We start from the raw sequence: 17860 nt of genomic DNA, 5'->3' as shown, positions 1-17860 counted from the left end.
CTGTAACATTTTTAAAACCACCAGGATTCTTCTTACTCCAGACAGTAGATGGCACTGTAGTTTCAGGTCCGCCTTAGAAACGGCAAACAAAGGAAGTGGAATATTTCCATGGGTCAATTTCGTTTTGCTGAAACCGAAATAGTAAATATGCAAGTGAGATGAGCGTAGTGTTGCAAAGCGTAACCGTAATACTATCGTGAATATCGCACCGAAATCTTTGAATGTGTGACTGTTGATATAAAAACGTGGTTCTGAGGTTTCCTCACGCAAACACGGATGATGACCGACAACTTTGACCGAACACCAGGGGCTGGTCGAGTCCGAGGAAAACCCACCAGCCCCGGCCTTGGGGAGGTATTCAGTCCGCCACATCCCGAGATAGGAGATGGTGACGCTAAACCTTCAATCTTCAACCAACGTGAACCTCTCAGACAGCCTCGGACGTCGCCGCCGTTGTTGGAAGGCAGCGCTCCAGGAGGTGGGGGTAAGGTTTTTGTTGGTTTCCTTCAGAGTCCATCTAAAATTAGCAAGCGTTAACAAGCTAAATTAGCGAGCTAGCAAACTGAGGGTGAATGCTTAGTTATTGACAAACTAGCCAAAGTTCCCATAGCTAACGTTAGCTATAGTGTTGGTAACATGCTTTAGAAACCTGATATACAAGTGACTATTCATAGTTGTTGGGATTGGGCAATAATCCCTTCTGCTGTTACTATGTGCGGTCTAATGCAGTTAGGCCACAAGTGACATAATCTATGTTAGTGTTTGTGACAACTTGCTAGCCTAAATAGCCCGCTAGTTAGCCTGCTAGCAGCGTCGGCATCTCACATGCTCGCTCAACTGGCGTCAGTCAGTTCACGCTTTAAGTCAATTCACACATTTGTTTTTATATTGAAATTGTGAAGTGTAATGTTCTTGTCACGAGCAGACACACAAAACAGGCGTATGAGAAACAGACTTTGCTTGCGTTGTCCCTGTTACCTACTCCGCCACATAAGCTTGGCAAATACCCTCGCCGAACTCTGTTTTTGGACTTTCAAGCAGGTAGAAACTAGCCTATTGCCTAGCGCGCTGATCTACACTACACTTGCACTGCCAAATCCATCACATGACTTCGATGGCAAGTTTTCTAGATGAAACCATGGGCAATGTGTCTTCAGACAGACAGTTTGGTGTTGCGTGATTCAATAAAATGCACAATCATAATAACGATATGATTCTTTGTTGCAAATTATGTAGGCCTTGTTTGTGATTTTGTTTTTTTAAACACCCAATTTCGATCACCCCCCTTCATGATTTGCCTTTTGTGTATCCTCTCAGACTGTAGAAGACCAACGAAAACCAAATCAAACGCTACACAGACTCCAAACAGTACTTCTACCGCCTTAAAATTGCACAGCGATGATGTAGTGGGAAGCTCTAAACTATCAGTGAACGCACCTGAGTTTTACCCATCCTCCTACACATATGAGGTAATCCATGTAAATTCGTTTTCCTTCTGCAGCCAAATGTATTTTCAGACATGTTTGCTGTTCTCATGTTCCATGTTGGTGACTTGTCACCACAGAATTATACATGACCTAACATTTGCTGTAACAATCTGGTTGTAAGTACTATGTGACAAACCTTGTGATGCCTATACACATACATTGTGTTTCAAAGGAATTGGAATATGAGGACAGCAGTGATGGCTACTACCCTCCATCTACGCTGGCTGAATTGGTGCAAGAAATCCTTAGTCACCTCAACTCCTCCCCAGGCTCATTTGAGTTTGACATCGAGAACATCACTGCCACCCTGAATGAATGGGTAACCACAGAGGAAACCCTGGTGGAGTTGGTGGAACTTATCTATACCCAAGTATGTGCCCTGATAAAGTTGTTTGTTTTTAAGTATGTTGGAATATTGCAAAAAGAAACACCCAAAGCTGTAGTGCAACCACTTGAGCTTGAGCTTTTTTCACAGTCTGTGTACGCTGTTGCCACATTAGCAGGGAAGTAACTTTTAAAGTGTACTTTCATGACCTGCAACAGTGTTTTGGAGTTTTTATTATTTTGAAAGGATTTGTCTGTTGAATTGCTTAGTCTTTTGCCTGAATGAGCAAATTCATTGTGTTGTCTGATGAATTTTAGCCTCAGTCAAGTGTGATTTTTATTAGGTCCTACTTGTAAATAGAGATAGTGTGTTTGGTGTGATATTTTAATTTTGTGTTTTGTGTGTTTGGTTATGAATAACAGCCTCTGTCTCTGTTTTTGCCAGTCCACATCCATCCCCAACTTCTCTTACACTGGGGCGAGGCTTTGCAATCATCTCTCTCATAACTTGGCAATCTCCCCAGCCAGTGGCAATTTTCGTCAGCTTTTATTGAAGAGGTAAAGGGCCTTAAAAATAGCAACTCATTGTCATAGATAATAATTCATAGTTGTAATGGGATATGGGAAACCCATCACATGGTGAAATCCTTGATTACTGTGTTGTTTCAACCCTCTCTGATAAAATTTTACCAACTTAAGATTCTGATACCATCCTATCATTATCCTGGATACCGTCCCCTAGCAACATTACATTACATTACATTACATTACATTTGGCTGACGCTTTTTAACCAAAGCGACTAACAACATGGTAAACAGTAAGTTTTAGAACAATTCTCACAATTTTAGGACAGTTTAAAAAAAAAAAAGACAGAGTACAGTAAGAATAAGTGCCGTCGGTGAGTGCTGTTTTTAGCAGTTACTTGTCAGTTTAAAACGGCTGGTGAGTGCTAGGATCAGTAAGACTTGTTGTAAGTGTTGCTATGAGAGTAGATGTTCTCTAAAGAGCTGGGTCTTCAGGAGTTTTTTGAAAGTGGAAAAGGATGTCCCTGCCCTTGTAGGAACTGGCAGTGTGTTCCACCAACGAGGAACAACAGATGAGAAAAAGTTTGGATTGGCTTGAGCGCACCGGGTGGTAGAGCTAGGCGTCGTTAGATCAGAGGAGCGAGCGGTCTGGAGGTAGTGTAAGTCTGTATGAGGGCATTCAAGTAGGTGGGAGCAGAACCGGAGACTACTTTGTAGGCAAGCATTAGAGACTTGAATTTGATGCGGGCCGCCATAGGTAGCCAGTGTAGCTGGATGAGCATCCTGGATACCATCCTTGATGTTACTGGTATCAGAATCTTAAGTGAAATTTCACCATGTGATGGGTTTTCACAGATCCCATCACCATTGTGGTCAAGTGGCTTTGTGATGTCTGACCTGTGTTCTGTTCTACAGGTGTCGAACTGAGTATGAGCAGAGGGATCAGGCAGTTCGTGGGGATGAGGAGACACAGAAAAACTTTCACTCATATGTGTTGTTTTTGGGAGAGCTGTACTTAAACCTTGAGGTAAATGTATAGCTGCTGCAGTTTCCATTTTTCTCGAACTGTCAAAGGAAAATGGCCTATTTAATGATCCATTGGTGTAGTACTTCTAATAGAGCTGTGGCATTTTAAACTATAAATATAGTATCTTGGACAGAGTCTAACAATTCCAGGCAAGCAACATGTTACTTCTTGAGTCTGGAATGGAGGGGTGCCATTTTATTGGCTGTTGAGCTAAAATACTACCAGCCTTTCTCCAGAATTGTACTGTACCTATACTTCTTACACTAGATATTCTGAATGAATGTGATGTGTTGTAAAGAGCGATTGTTCTGTATGTTATCAGGTAAAAAGTCCTAAAGGACCTCCAACTAGAGCAGTGATTTTGCTCACTGCTCTGAAGGATTTGTCGATCGCACTCATGTCCAATCCTGTGGATGGAAACCTTATTTGTGCAGTGAAACTGCTAAAGGTTTGACATTTCTGTCTCATTCCTTTTGGACATTTGTCAGTTTTGACACTGCCTTCACATAATCTGTTAGAAATAACTGCCACTGAGGCTGTTTCACATGGTTCACATAGTTAAGTAGAAGTGTTTTGGAGTTTAAGGTGAATTCACGGCTATTACCCAATTCAGTTTTGCATATTTGTTTCCATATATGCCTTTGATGAATCATTATTGATCAGAAGGGTGAGCTGCTCCGATTACATCCACTCTGCTTATATTTATAGCAATCTGGTTTCATTTTATCCCACCCCTAAAAGACTGAGTAATCTTTACACTTGATAACACTGCATTGTTTGCCATTAGAGTTTAACTATACAGAACTCTAAAAGTGTTCATTACTATTGGTCATGGTTTTTTTTTTTTTTATCACTTGAGATCGGTTGAGTTAAATACCTCTTGTCTTGGTTAGCTGACAGGTTCTGTGCTGGAGGATGCCTGGAAAGAGACCGGGAAGTCAGACATGGACGAGCTTGTCCAGAGAATCGAGAATGTTGTGCTGGATGCTACCTGTAGCAGGTTAGAGGAAATGACATTGGCCCGATCCCAAAGTCCGGACTCACAGACTTTGCTGCGCGTTCTTGCGAAATTCGAAAGGGCTTAGGGCTGTCCCAATGTCGCATTTCAAAAGGGTGTGAGGGTTTGAGTACACACTTACCGAGCCCTTTCCGTGAGTCTGCATCAGTGCAGACGTCACCAAAGGGAATTATCCAAAGTTCAAAGCCTTGTGACGTTTACCGCGGAGACCATAGGGAAATCCAGAAATTACATTGGTAAACAACAGCACGACACACGTGCATGGTGCACGTGTCAGTAATGTCTTTGTTATTAAACATCGTGAAGTGCTGTCCCAATCCCATTTCTACCTATCTGAGCCCATGTGGTCTCACTCACACTCACACACTCAATTAGCACCCGAGATCAATTCTGTGAGTCCTTAGTCCTCAGGGCTCACTTTGGGATTGGCCCTGTGTGTCAACGTACTTATCTCTCTGTTTTCACTTGCCTGATGCCATCTGTCGCAAATCATGATATTGTAACTGTCCGTAATACGTTTGTATTGTTCCTTTATTTTAATGTTTTGATTTAATTGTATTCTCATTATTATGACATTATCATATTGCAAGTGACCTCTTCAGTTTTGCATACTGTGCTACCAGGGACATACAGTTTCTGTGTACTACATATTGCAAACTGGGATGAGAGTGAATTTTACTGGGATGTGAATACAGAGCAGAGCACACAAAGTGGCTGTGTTTCCAGTAGGGATGTGAAGCAGATGCTGTTGCGGCTGGTGGAGCTGAGGTCGAGTAACTGGGGCCGAGTCCACACGGCGTCTGCCTCCAGTGAGGCCACACCTGACAACGATCCAAACTATTTCATGGTAAGGGTGGAAATAAGGATGCAGTGAGTGTTAAAGTGTATGTATGATTCTGACCATTGAGGTTCTGTCTCTGTTTTTCATCAATTTAATCTCTCTTTCTTTCTTTCTTTCTTTCTTTCTTTTTCTCTCTCTCTCTCCTCCCCTCTCTCTCTTTCTTTTTCTCTCTCTCTCTCTCTCAGAATGAGCCGACATTCTACACTGCAGATGGCACTCCATTCACAGCTGCAGATCCAGGTGAATGAGTTCAAAATGTTCCCAGAATGTTCTACATAAAATATGCATTTATTGATTGATTGATCAATCAAAGGAATTAAATAAAGGGCTTGATCAAGTAAACATTGTTTTTCAGACTATTCAGAGAAGTACCAGGAGATACTGGATCGAGAGGGGTACGACGACTATGAAGAAAATGGAAATGATACGTGAGTGAAAACAATCCATACCTGTGCCCCCCCCCTTCATTTTTCCAAACAGCAGTCTGTCCCCAGACTCTTCTGGAATGAACCTGTGCTACACAGCATAAATGCTATGACCTTTTGGGGGCCTTCTGCCTACGGGTCATATTGGGACCTCTTGACTGAAGTCATGTGATTGTCCGGCTGACAATGCGTATGGGCCACAGCCCAGCGCCCAACACCAAGTTTGAGATTAGTCAGCAGACAGATGAGAAAGAGGCTTTAGCAAGGCTTAAATCAGCATCCCACCCCCCACCCGCTCTACATCCCAGACCTGTTAGAACAATTCTCATTGGTTTGACCCCATGAATGAGGATCCAATGTATGGTGTGGTTCCCCCCATGTCCTCTAGGAGGAGTGGCCACCCATGTTTATAGGGAGATGAATGTGTTTTTTTTTTAACATATCAAACAAATCACACATTTACAGCTCATTTATAGTGCAACTTTGCTGAAGGCTTTAGTGTATATTGTATCATGCACTATACAGTAAAGCCATTGGCATCACTGAAAAAATGAGGACCAACCTTAATGAACTTCTGAAAATAAATAAAGGTTGAATTAATATATAACTGCATCAGTGCAGCTCCTTATTTGGAGTCAGTACAGTGTATGGCAGACTGGAATACAGGACTCTTCCATTGTAGTCTGGCAGAAGTTATCGTTTTTTAAATACAATACAATCTATTCTTTTCTGACCTCTTGGTTTGACCATAGAAGATAACATTTTAACACTGACACTTCTCACAATCGACTTAAGAGACCAGTTGCAATGTAAGAGCTTAAATGAGAAACTCTTCAAACGATGTAGTTTATTGCAGTTTATTTAGCAATACTACTCGTACCCTGTTTACACAAATTTTGAATAGCACACTCAGACACTGCCTGGGTCCACAGATCTGAACCTATGCAGTTATGTTGTCATTGCGCTTTTCGGTTCATTTCATTGCTAATGAGTTGGCGCACACCTTGTTATGGATTGGAAACATACTTAAGTACACTTTTTTGTATTACAGTTTTGACACCGAGGATGACGAGATGGATCCTGAAATTGAGGAGGCTTTCGAAAAGTTCTGCTTGGAGTCGGAGAGAAAAAAGAAATCGTAATGTGAAATATTTTTAAGGACTGTGGACAAGCTCATCTATCTTATGTTTGACCTGCTGGATTGTTTTCAACTGGAAACAAAAAAATCAAAACAAAGACGAAACTGTTTTTAGTTAAATCTTTTTTTTCTGTAGAGTTCAGTGTGGATCTAGCACTTAATAGCAGTTATGTTGCCGATTTTAATGGCCGGGATTTCTGTTTTTAAGATGCGGCAATCAACGTCCATCGTGCAGTTACACTGTGCCCAACAGTTCGAAGTTCGACACTGATTGGAAAGTTCATTATTTGTTTCGATTGTCGAACTTTGTCTCTGTTGCATGCTAGGAGAGAAGTGTGGAGTGAGGTTTTTAAACTAAACAACTGGGAAGCATCATCAACTGTGTGCGTGTGTAGTTTGAGATTGCTTACTAACTGCTTCTAACTGAAACAAATACACCCAAAGAAAGTTTTGGCTGCAGTGGCGGATTACCCTGTTTATCAGTTTCATTACACACTTCACTAAGATGGGTACTCAGTCAGTTAAGCATTGTGGTCAGACTCCATTGGACATGCAGTTAATGGAAGGCAAGTCTTACATAGAGACACAAGTAGAGAGCTTTAAAGTTTAAAGTAAAGTTGGTTGTGGGATTGTTTGACAACTTGGATGTTGTTGAACAAAAGGGAGGGTTTTATTTTATTTTTTTGTTCTTCCTTTTCAGGTTCAACTGAACCAGTATTCAGTTTGAATCTTTGGCACTGCTGGTCAAGAGAAATATCAGCCTCGAGTTCATTTATAAGTTATTTTAATTTTGAATCTTACCTGTGAAACATTGCTCCGAATTGCACAGTTTGCCAGCAAAAACTGCAAGTGTACAAGGTGGATTCGCTTAAATCACCTGTTATTGTTTATACGGTAATACCATCAAACGAATCCCATGCAAACGAATGTTGTTTTATAGTTTTTTGTAAATATTATTTACAGTATTGGTTGCCTGCAATAAATCTTTATAAAAGAGTTTTTGTCTTTTGTCTAAATGGCTCCCTGGCTGTGGTTAACGTTCCACTGCACTCTCCGCTGCAGTAGGTGGCGCAAGATATTTTGTCAGTGGCTCTGGTTGAAGAAGAAGTGAATGGGCCAATCAGTACTTTCTGTTTTTGATGCGGGAATTTCGGTAGAAACTGAGCAGAGACATGTTTTGAAGCTGAAGCTGTTTTGATGTTACAAAGTAGAGTAATTGTATGCATAACAGACAAGTGTAATCAGAATAGGACCTTTAACTCGGCGAATAACGGTGATGGTAATGTAAAAAAGTCGCTAGTTTGTTTAACTGCCCTTGCCTGCTATTCAGGCTGCCAAGGAAACGTCAGTTTGCGAGTAACATACCTTCTATGGAAATGGCAAACATAAGGCTAATGATTATGTATGAAAGTGAGTCGGTGGATCTACATTATACGAATGGGTGCCGTTTGTGTGTATCACCGTGTGGTTCCGAATTTTTATTTGAAAAAGCTCGGCCCGCAAGTGCCCACCCTTTACAGGCTAGTGAAAGAGTGCGACAGAGGACTCGGTTTGTTATCAGTGAATACAAGGTGGGTGCTGTAAATTGGATCAGTGAACCAAGAGATCATTTGATTCATGCATGCCTTAAATTACCTGCTTACTAAGATGTAAAATGTTTCCAGGCTTTATTGGTGGATGCTTTGACGTTCAGGAACAAGTATGCCACACATCCATTTTTACCAGAGGAACTCATTCCTAGCTACCATCGGAAGGTATTCATATGTGACTGCCTGAGTCGCTTGATTTAATGACTAAAAAGTAGGCCAAGCTTAATTAGAGGTGCCACTCACCCCCCTTCTTTCCAGTGGTTGCTTTCAACTGTGTCAGATATTGACTGGCCAGCAGAAGGCTCTCCTGAAACCCGCCCAGGTGGGGAAACCATCTTGAGTTCAGTGGACGGCAATGGGAAGCTTATTCTCACTTCATCTGGGGAAGAATTTTTTGTGGAATTCTGCTGCAGGGTCAGTCAGGGAGAGAAACATCTGACCCACCAAATAGAAGAGTCCTCCATAACTCAGAGCCACCCAGTCTCCAGTGGGGATAAATCTGTGTACAAATCCACATCGGAAGCAATCAAAAGGGTGAACAACCATGGGAGTTGTGAATCTAGTCAACAGAAGGGACCTATTAAACCGATCACAGTTGGGGAGTCTCAATCTGCAATACCTGGGAATGGTTATCTTTTCACAACTGTTGTTCAACACCACTCTTGTGCCAGTTACCCAACAAATTGGCACCATCCTTTGTCTTTAGCCATCAGCCACTGGAAAACACAGAATGGAGAATCCAGTGAAAACCGAAGCATGAACACACAAGAGGCCTCCACAAACAAAACTTGCCAGGCCCCAAAGACCGATGGTACTCTTGGTCTGAAGTCAATCCTTCCTGAATCTCTGCCTCTTAGATGTCCCTCTCCTCACATGCACAGGTAAAACTGTTTTGATGTAACCTATCTTTAGTTCCTACAGTTTTGCTCTGATATTAATACAGTCCCTATTGTGTATGTCATGCTTTACTTTAAAACTTTACTTTAATAAAAAAGAAAAATCCTCTCCCAACCAATGAAACTGGTTACAAACGGTTTGTGTGTGTATTTGTGTCTGTTTGCAGATGGAACACTGGATCCTCACCATTCAATGAGTCACACGAAGGCATGGCAACAGACCTTGTGAAAGTGCTGTGGTGTCAAGGTGTTATTTATCGGTATGACATTTCTGCTCATTCCTGTTACAGACACTGAGAAGTAAATACATTTCAGTTTAATTGTCCTGCATAATCTTAGATGTACATTTGTATTTTTTTGTTTGTTTTGGTATGTTTGCTTAACAGAATTATTGGTGGCACAGTTCCCATCATAGAGATTTCTCCAGGAGATGGATCAGTCATAAGATCAAATGGGGTGTTGGCAAATTACTTTACTCATCACAAAGCAGGATGTAGACCTGGTGATGTAAGTCATAAACTATGTGTCCTTAATTCCTAATTTGTCAGCTGTGAATCCCTAGACCAGTGGTTTTCAAAGTGGGGGCCTCAGCAAGTTGGAAAGAAAAATAAAAGCAACAAATAAATACATTTAAAAAATGTAAAATATACCTATTACTATGAGGGTTGTTATACAATGCCATTATAATAATGTGATGCATATCTGAACATTATATTTTCCATGATAATGACTGGGAATAATAGTAGAGTGATAGCTCTCATATAACAGAAAGCCCCAAATACAATTTTTACACACTGTATGCTCCATTGCGAAGTGCTTGTGGCTAAAATAATTATTAGGATTAGCTTAATGTATTTTTACATTTGCCGTTATATTGTCGATGTGTTTAATAACACATCAAGAGGGTCCTTAGCCAGAACCTAGTGGTATTTGGGGGGCCTTGTCGTGGAAAAGTTTGGGAACCCCTGCCCTAGACAACACATCAGGGGCCGTATTCACAAAGCCTTTTATCTTACCACTAGGAGTACTCCTAAATTTCACTAAAAGATTTTAGCTAGGAGTTTTCTCTTAAATGTTATTCACAAAGCCTTTCAGACCTACTCTTAGTAAGGAAAAATGACAACTCCTAAACTAAGAGTGAGTCTTCGTTGCTATGGATGACGTCATTACTCATGCACGAGCTTAATTGAAGTGACCACCTTGATTGGCTGATGAGTGTAACGCGGGAATGATTCCAAACACCTCCCTTACGATGATGAGTGACAGGTCTGAGAATGCGTGCGCTACACAAGTAGTGCGAAGGACGGAAGATGATGAATAACTGAATAAAAAGGCCTAGCCTAAATGAATAAAGAGTAAGGCAAAACAAATAGCCTAGTAGCCTAATAAAACATAGGCCTACGGATTGATGCAGTAGGCTAGGCTATCTTTGCAACATTATTAAATTAATCTGTCACCATATGCCTACGTTTGCAAAGAGGAGAACATTTTAATTTGATTCACAATGAAACGTTACATTTAATTTACATGTTGACAATGAGTAGTTTTGGTTGTTGTTGGTGGCGTTATAGCATCCCTTTTATGCCTACAATGCAAAATTGTTCCCTCGGGGTTGGAAGCTCCTGTTGCGCATACCCATTTCAAAACATCGCAACGTGAAATGCCACAAAAAGCTGTTTGTGAATATGTATTAGTGAGTTAGGAGTCCTCTCGACTTCTTTCAGGCTGTCCCAGACTTAGGTGCTACTTTTAGGTCTAAAATGCTTCGTGAATTACTTTTAGTGAAAAAAATTAGGAGTCCTAAAGTTAGGAGTGACACGCCCATTATTTTTAGGAGTTGCTCCTAAATTCGCCACTTAGGAGCTACTTTTAGCCTTAAAATTCTTTGTGAATACGGCCCCAGAAATCATAAAGCCACTGACTATTCGGTGATTAAAAAAAAAAAAAACCTGACCTCAACTGAAGAGGAAACATGTCCAAAAGTAGAATACAACATTTAGAATTTAGGCAAGTATCTCACACTATCCTGTTTGTGCTGTATTATGAAGTAAACTACGTTATTCACACGCACACAGACTACACACGCATACACACACACACGCACACACTCTATATAAACTCTTATATACACACTGTATACATGATCAGAACCATAATATCGCTATGCAAAAACAAATTTGCGGAACAATCATTGGAGTTCTAATACTAATAAGAATTATTGTCTGTTGGCAGAACATGGAGAGCACCTACTATCTGAGCAACCTTCCACCAGACATCCCAGGCCAGAAATACTCGGTGTCTTCAGTGGTGATGCGTGCTAACAGGTGGGTCTGTGACGACATGTAAGATATTGTGCTGTCATTTTTTGCATATGACCATATTTTTGCATATGACATTAGCATTGTGTATTTTTTAAAAGAAAAATATATATCTGTTTTGATAGGATTTTGGAGTGTTACAACCAAGCCAAAGACTCTCTGAAACTGGCGTACATAAACTGCTGTTGGAAGAAGGTAAATCTTGCCGTCACGGTCACAACCTGGGGTGGAACAATTTATTGGATATGGAAATAGTGTATTGACAGATGCTTTCTATTACGTTATCGATACACTAGGACCAAATATCGTTTGGTGCTCCAAATAAATGGACCAATTTGATGTACTAGTCACTACTTCATGACTTCTCATGGTGCATATCACATGAATGAATGAGAGTAATCTTGTAATGAAGAAGAAGCTAACTGGGAGAAAATGGCATACTCTGCAAAAAACTATGTTAACTTTGTTGTACATTAAATACACAGTTTATGCCTATTTAAGAGTGTTTTGCCTACTTTTCTTCAGTTGCACAGATATTAGGATGAATCATAGGATAGATGATTTTCTGTCAATGTATTGAGTATCACAAAATTGACAATTGACTATCATGATATCATTGTTATTGTTATCGATATCAAGTATTGTTACATATGGTATCGACACATTGTTGGTGTGATAATTGGATATTACTCCAAAATGTAATCTTCAGATATAAAATTGGCATCTCTTGATTCCTACTACACAGGAAGTGAACATTTCCGAGCCCCTGAAGCTTGTCCAGGAAGCACACAGGCCAGACTGGGGGCATTTTCTGGCATTTTCTGACGGTAGTGCTGAAATCACTTTTCTTGATGGGGTCAAGGTGCACACAATGTGGAAGATTAACACGATCACACAAGCACAGGTAAGTGATGCATACAGTCCATCACCTATACAAACACATGGTCTTTCTCTAAAAATGTCTGTCTAGGAGCGCTTCCTGGACTCAAATTTGTTTGTTTGAGGTGCTCTTTGGATGGGAAAATGTAGATGAGAGAAAAACATCAGGGAGTCAAAAAAAAAAAACGACTCTTTTTTTGACTCCCTGATGAAGGCTTGTTTGCCGAAACGCGTCAGAGTTTTTTTAAAGGTTTAAATGTAACCAAGCCAACAAAATAAAGGCCTTTTAACCTTTGAGAGAACCAATTGAGAGTGCCTTGGAATCCCCTGTTTTTCTCACATGGTCTTTCTCTGTTAATGTATGTGTATGCCCAGTGCACATACTCGCACACACACACACACACTCTCACGCACACTCATGCACAGACGCATGCACGCACACCTGAACACACACGCAAACTCACACATGCACTCACAAGCACGTACGCACACACACACATAAAGACACATACGCACACACACGCATGCATGCACTCACACACACAAACATGCAGGCATGCACGCAGGCACACACAAACACACACACATAAAGACACATGCGCACACACACATACACACACACACACACATACTGTACTCACAAACACACTCACACACCATTATCCCCCACACACACTCACAAGCAAACACACACACACACAGAAGCACACATATACACAAAAGCAAACACACCCATGCACACACTCATTTACTCATTTGCAAGAGTAGGGGATGCAGTAGGAGATGGAGATAAATTGACAAGCATGATTTATTTTTGTGGAGAGGATGTGCAGGACTGAGATGCGCTTTGCGGTACATCTAGTTTGTAAAACATCAGGTGGTCAAGCTGAGTAGTGCGCAAAGATGTTTTTTTCCAATACACATGAATAGGTTAATATAATATAAATATAATATTAATAAATAATTTCAACGCATGGTTTACCTGTGAACTGTTTTATAGGGGGTACAGAACCATTACAGTACCAGCCACTATACAATGATATCAAATTGTCCGCTACAGGAGGGGGAGCTCAAGAGGCTTAAACTCCGAGGTCCAGCAGAGCTCCCTCTGGCTCCCCCACAAATGAAGCCCTCGATATGTATACTGTGGAGTGTCAGTGTTGTTCTGACTTTGACACATATCTAATTTGACCTGTTACAGAAACTTGGTCAGGCCCACCAGATGCAATCAGAAGTACAGCAGCCTTGTAGCTGGTGTCAGCTGACTTTGCCCAGTGGACAACAACTCTTGGTGCAAGCTGAGACCCCAGGACCATACCACAAGTAGATATTTTCATAATAATACTTACATTTTTAAGTTATCTTCTTCAATTGTTTTTGTTACAGTTTTCTTTAGTGACTTTTTACATTTTCGAAAAGCATTCATATACTGTCTCATGTGCGTTGCAGATATTTGTCGCTCTCAGTTGAATGGTGTTGTTGGGTTCAGCAGACGTGTCTCAGCCCCGACCAGGCTTACTCCCCAGAACCTGTCCAGGTGCAGAGTAGCAAAACAACATGCAGCAGGTAATGGTCTAACAGGCCATTATGTGTCATTCATTAGTTCTTATCCACCCCAAGGAGATTATGTTTCCAGTGTGGTTTCTCTGTTTGTCCTTCTGTAAGTGTGATTACACAGATACTATTGACCCGATTTCGATTCAGTTTGATGATCAAGAAAGAGCCAATTAAAAGTTGGAGCTGATCCAACTCAAGGGCCGGCTTAACAAATTTAGTTTAACTTCCACTTGTCTGAATGCTCCTCTAGATAGTTACTAGGGTTTTATTACTTATATAGCCTGCCCCAAATTGTTCAGGTTTCTGTGCTTTGATTAATGTCGATCTGCTGAAGGAGTTACTAGACGGTTAGAACAACTCTGAGCCATACTCTGTTGGATTGCACCTTTGCTGATCTTTCATTTTCATCATTTTCATCTCGTTTCAGATCTGTGGTAGCAGAACTGGAGAAGATCAAGAGATTTAACTGTATCCTTGATATTGTATAGTAGAGATCTTGAGAGATCTTGAAGAGAAGGTACTGAGGGTTACTGTAGGGCGTCCGCCAAATGTTTCTTCCAGAAAAAGAATGACATAAAACAAAGTTCAGCAGATATAAATCTGTCAGTGATCATACGTTTGTAACCATTGTATAAACCATTATAAAGTAATTTCATACTTGTCACTTTAGGCCACCCAACACACTATTGTTAGCTCGGTTTATAAGCAACACAATTTTATATGATTTGTAGGATAATAGGAGGGTCACTTCCTCAGCTGTGTCTCTTTCAACTAAGGGGGCCTTGACCTGGAAAACATAGCAAACTTCTATTGTATGGAATTTCATCATTGATAGATTGAAATAGGATAGTCATTGAGAAGCATTCTTTAACAAACGATCATCAGTTCTGTTGGAGAACAGCCACCTCATCAGAACTAACAGAATCTCTTCAGTTCCCAGCAAGGATTCCAGAACCTCTAGTGGCACCATTTACTCTGTCGGCAAGAGCAGCATCTCTGATGCCCTCCAGAAAACATCGAAGGCCATAAAGGACATTGAGACCCTACTTTCACACAAAGAGTATGCCAGCAATAGTCCAGTATGAACAAGGGGTATTTTACAATCACAAGATCTATTGTCTGCAGAATGGATGACCAGTAAGGAGTGTTTACTGGGAATTACTGTCCCCGGAGTCTACATACTGTACCTTAACACCGAAGACAGGGACGGTTGACGAACGGGAAGTGTATTTCATTAGTTATTCAACAGTGGTATAGAGAACAACATGGAGAATCTCAAGGATATCCAAACCCATTTATGTCAGTGTTTGTGGTTTACAGCCTCTTCCTTTTTTTGAGTTGTGAAAAGTTAATTAAAAGCTGGTAACATGGCCTCACCTACAAGGAAGAAGAAAGGCGGAAGTAAGTGGTTGTACCATAGACTGTATACTGTATATATACAGTCTATGGGTTGTACCATTTAGACTGGGTCTTTTTGAAACCTACATCGAGTTCTGATCCTGGTTGATTTCATCATGGTGAGTGCACTCTATTGAAGATTCTTAATAGTGCTCCTAATGAATTTGTTGGATATGTGAAAGGTTACTGCAGGCGGTACATTAAGGGTATCTGGCAGGTGAATTAGGATAGTTTTATTTGGATTGATGAGGGTAAAAAAAGCATGGTTCCATCACATACAACATTGTACATGGAGTGTTTAAAGACATTAAAGACTAGCACTGGTAGGTATAACAAGCATAATGCACTAAATTGGGAACGCATGATTTGTGTGTTGCATTAGGATGGTTGTTCTGTTAATACTGTCGGTATACAGTCTGTGCTACAATTACACTTTTCTTATTCCATTGCTCTGCTTTTTAACTGTTTTGTTTTTAATGAATAAAAAGTGTTTACGAATTTACAAAATGTAATAATAAAAACAAAAATCAATGTAATTGTAGAAGGAGTAACATTTGTGTAACAAGCTCTCCTGCCTTCATGCAGAATGACATTAAAGTCAGTGCACGTTTGTTTTACTTGGAGATATTATATTTATGGCGATAGTAATTTGTAAGTTTTGGTAAGATAATGAAACATAGAGTGTGTCTTAAAAATCACTTACCTTATGATATCCACAGAGGAATGCTGTAAAATCCTTGAAAGAAGTTGAAAATTCAACTTGAAAAAAACTGGTTTGTGGTCCTCTGTGTGGGTAGTTTAACAATCAGGGTTAGCGCTTGAAAGTACCCACATATGGGTCATTGTGTAAATACAGGGAAGAGGTTGTCATCTTCAGGTCCCAAAATGAAGACCTACAAAATATTTTTGTTCAATTCTAAAAAAAAAATCTTGTGTACATTAATATCTAAAGAAGGTATTATTCCTAGCCTGCCCAAACCTTGCTGGATGGAAGATAAAGATGTTGTTAGTATGACTGGACCGTCAAAGGTTTGTACTGCGTGCCCATTGATTTTTATTCTTAGGTCCTAGATTCGAAAAAGAAAAGTGCAAAACGAGTGCTATTTTTGTACCCACATAAAGCCTGATGAAGGTCTAAGACCGAAACGTAATTCCTAATGAAAAATAATTGCTTGTGGAATGGTCATTGTGCGGGACTCTTTCTAAGTCTGTAAATACAATACCCGATTCATTTTGTGCCAGTATCTGAGGTATTCAAAGCATTATGAACATGGAGATATGTATTAATTGTAAAACTAAGTGTGTTTTTTTTTATGATCATTTTAATAGGACAAAAATAGTATAGTTGGTTAGTTGGGACTTTATTTTCCTCACATAGTAGGTGGCATCACTAAGCTGTGACCAATACATGCACTATGTGGTCTGTCTTGTCGAGAATCTTGAAGGAGCCCTTGTGAGCTTTTCACACCATACAGTCGGGTATGGACTAAGCAGATCTTATCAAAGCTGTAGCTTCGTGTGTGTGTACTGTCTAATTTCAGTAGCCCCCTGAAACTGGTTGAAAGCACTCATAAAGGCATTGGAGCTTCAGGGTGGTGAGTTTGAACATTTGGTGTTGAATGATGTAGTTGTTTTTAGTATTTTTATCTTTTAAACCGTTTAGCCATTTTTGTGACATAATGGATTGAGCTGTGACTTGCTGTCACAGTATGTGTCATAGGGGTGTTGCTTTATGTTACAGTATGTATCTCAGCAGGGTTCATTATTAACTGGCATAGCAGTTGTGAACATACAGTATGATTTATTGATGCCATTTTGAAACAAATTGTAATGTACCAGCAGTATCAGTCAGAGGACATTACCTTAGAAGGTAGAACCTGAATTTGCACTGCTTATAGATGAAAAGGATCTGTTCAGAGATCCACTGACAGAAAGTACACATCCACAGACTCTATACAGAAAGTTTGAGACCGTTTATCTGAAGGACTGTATGTTGCGTTTGACCCAGTCATTCTTATTCAATGCTTCTGTGTCATTATGGTCGCTGCCAGGTACTGGGAAAGAATAGCCTGTACGGTCCTGAACTGCATGATTTGGGTCAAAGAGTATCAAAGCAGCCCTCGCTCTGATGCCATTCTTCCCATCAGCATATGTTTAAATGACTTACATAACACAAACACATGGAATGACTTCAACTGCTCTCTGTGTGCTATATGAACCTCATAGCAGCCTGTAGGAATTGTTAGTTTGAACTTACTTTCGATGCTTAATTTACTTATATCGCAGCAGAAAAAGCTTCAAGTTGTTAACCTATTGCTTGCTCACTGGAGAAGGCCTTCTTTTTATATCTGTTTTGGACTGTCTTTTGAACTGTCCACCTCTGGCAGTTTACTGCTCCATTTACCTGTTCCATTTTAGGTCTTTCAGTCAACTGAACT

The 17860-nt window shown here is 40.3% G+C and overlaps 2 protein-coding genes across 4 annotated transcripts; both read left to right on the top strand.

Moving 5' to 3' along the window:
• The first annotated feature begins 83 nt into the window (after positions 1–83).
• On the top strand, positions 84–7781 carry paip1 (poly(A) binding protein interacting protein 1). 3 transcript variants are annotated; one of them, XM_048244339.1, is made up of 11 exons: positions 84–478; positions 1318–1469; positions 1660–1857; positions 2257–2369; positions 3252–3363; positions 3686–3811; positions 4257–4363; positions 5108–5228; positions 5408–5462; positions 5578–5650; positions 6699–7781. In XM_048244339.1, the coding sequence occupies exons 1-11, from the start codon at positions 277–279 to the stop codon at positions 6787–6789; spliced, it is 1350 nt and encodes a 449-aa protein (XP_048100296.1). In that variant the 5' UTR covers positions 84–276; the 3' UTR covers positions 6790–7781. The 3 variants fall into 3 exon arrangements, with proteins under 3 accessions (XP_048100296.1, XP_048100295.1, XP_048100294.1); XM_048244338.1 differs by having other exon boundaries at positions 84–484; positions 5111–5228; XM_048244337.1 differs by having other exon boundaries at positions 85–484.
• A 116-nt stretch (positions 7782–7897) lies between these two features.
• c5h5orf34 (chromosome 5 C5orf34 homolog) lies at positions 7898–16009 on the top strand. Its single transcript, XM_048243868.1, has 12 exons — positions 7898–8356; positions 8450–8539; positions 8633–9255; positions 9438–9530; positions 9657–9777; positions 11503–11594; positions 11714–11783; positions 12334–12492; positions 13669–13790; positions 13917–14033; positions 14452–14492; positions 14910–16009. Exons 1-12 carry the CDS (start codon positions 8156–8158, stop codon positions 15107–15109), a joined length of 1929 nt encoding a protein of 642 aa, XP_048099825.1. The 5' UTR covers positions 7898–8155; the 3' UTR covers positions 15110–16009.
• Positions 16010–17860: the final 1851 nt, after the last annotated feature.

The sequence above is a fragment of the Alosa alosa genome, chromosome 5 (assembly GCF_017589495.1).
Source record: "Alosa alosa isolate M-15738 ecotype Scorff River chromosome 5, AALO_Geno_1.1, whole genome shotgun sequence".
Taxonomy (NCBI): Eukaryota; Metazoa; Chordata; class Actinopteri; order Clupeiformes; family Clupeidae; genus Alosa; species Alosa alosa.
Note: the sequence above shows the minus strand (reverse complement) of the source record. Positions and strands in the feature narration are given on the sequence as shown.

Excerpts from the sequence above, each read along its gene's own strand:
- paip1 (XM_048244337.1), top strand. The coding sequence starts at position 277 with ATGATGACCGACAACTTTGACCGAACACCAGGGGCTGGTCGAGTCCGA. Across the intron at positions 3,812-4,256 it reads GTGCAGTGAAACTGCTAAAG|CTGACAGGTTCTGTGCTGGA; the intron begins GTTTGACATTTC and ends TGTCTTGGTTAG. Across the intron at positions 5,651-6,698 it reads GAAGAAAATGGAAATGATAC|TTTTGACACCGAGGATGACG; the intron begins GTGAGTGAAAAC and ends TTTGTATTACAG.
- c5h5orf34 (XM_048243868.1), top strand. The coding sequence starts at position 8,156 with ATGGAAATGGCAAACATAAGGCTAATGATTATGTATGAAAGTGAGTCG. Across the intron at positions 8,540-8,632 it reads TTCCTAGCTACCATCGGAAG|TGGTTGCTTTCAACTGTGTC; the intron begins GTATTCATATGT and ends CCTTCTTTCCAG. Across the intron at positions 11,784-12,333 it reads TAAACTGCTGTTGGAAGAAG|GAAGTGAACATTTCCGAGCC; the intron begins GTAAATCTTGCC and ends CCTACTACACAG.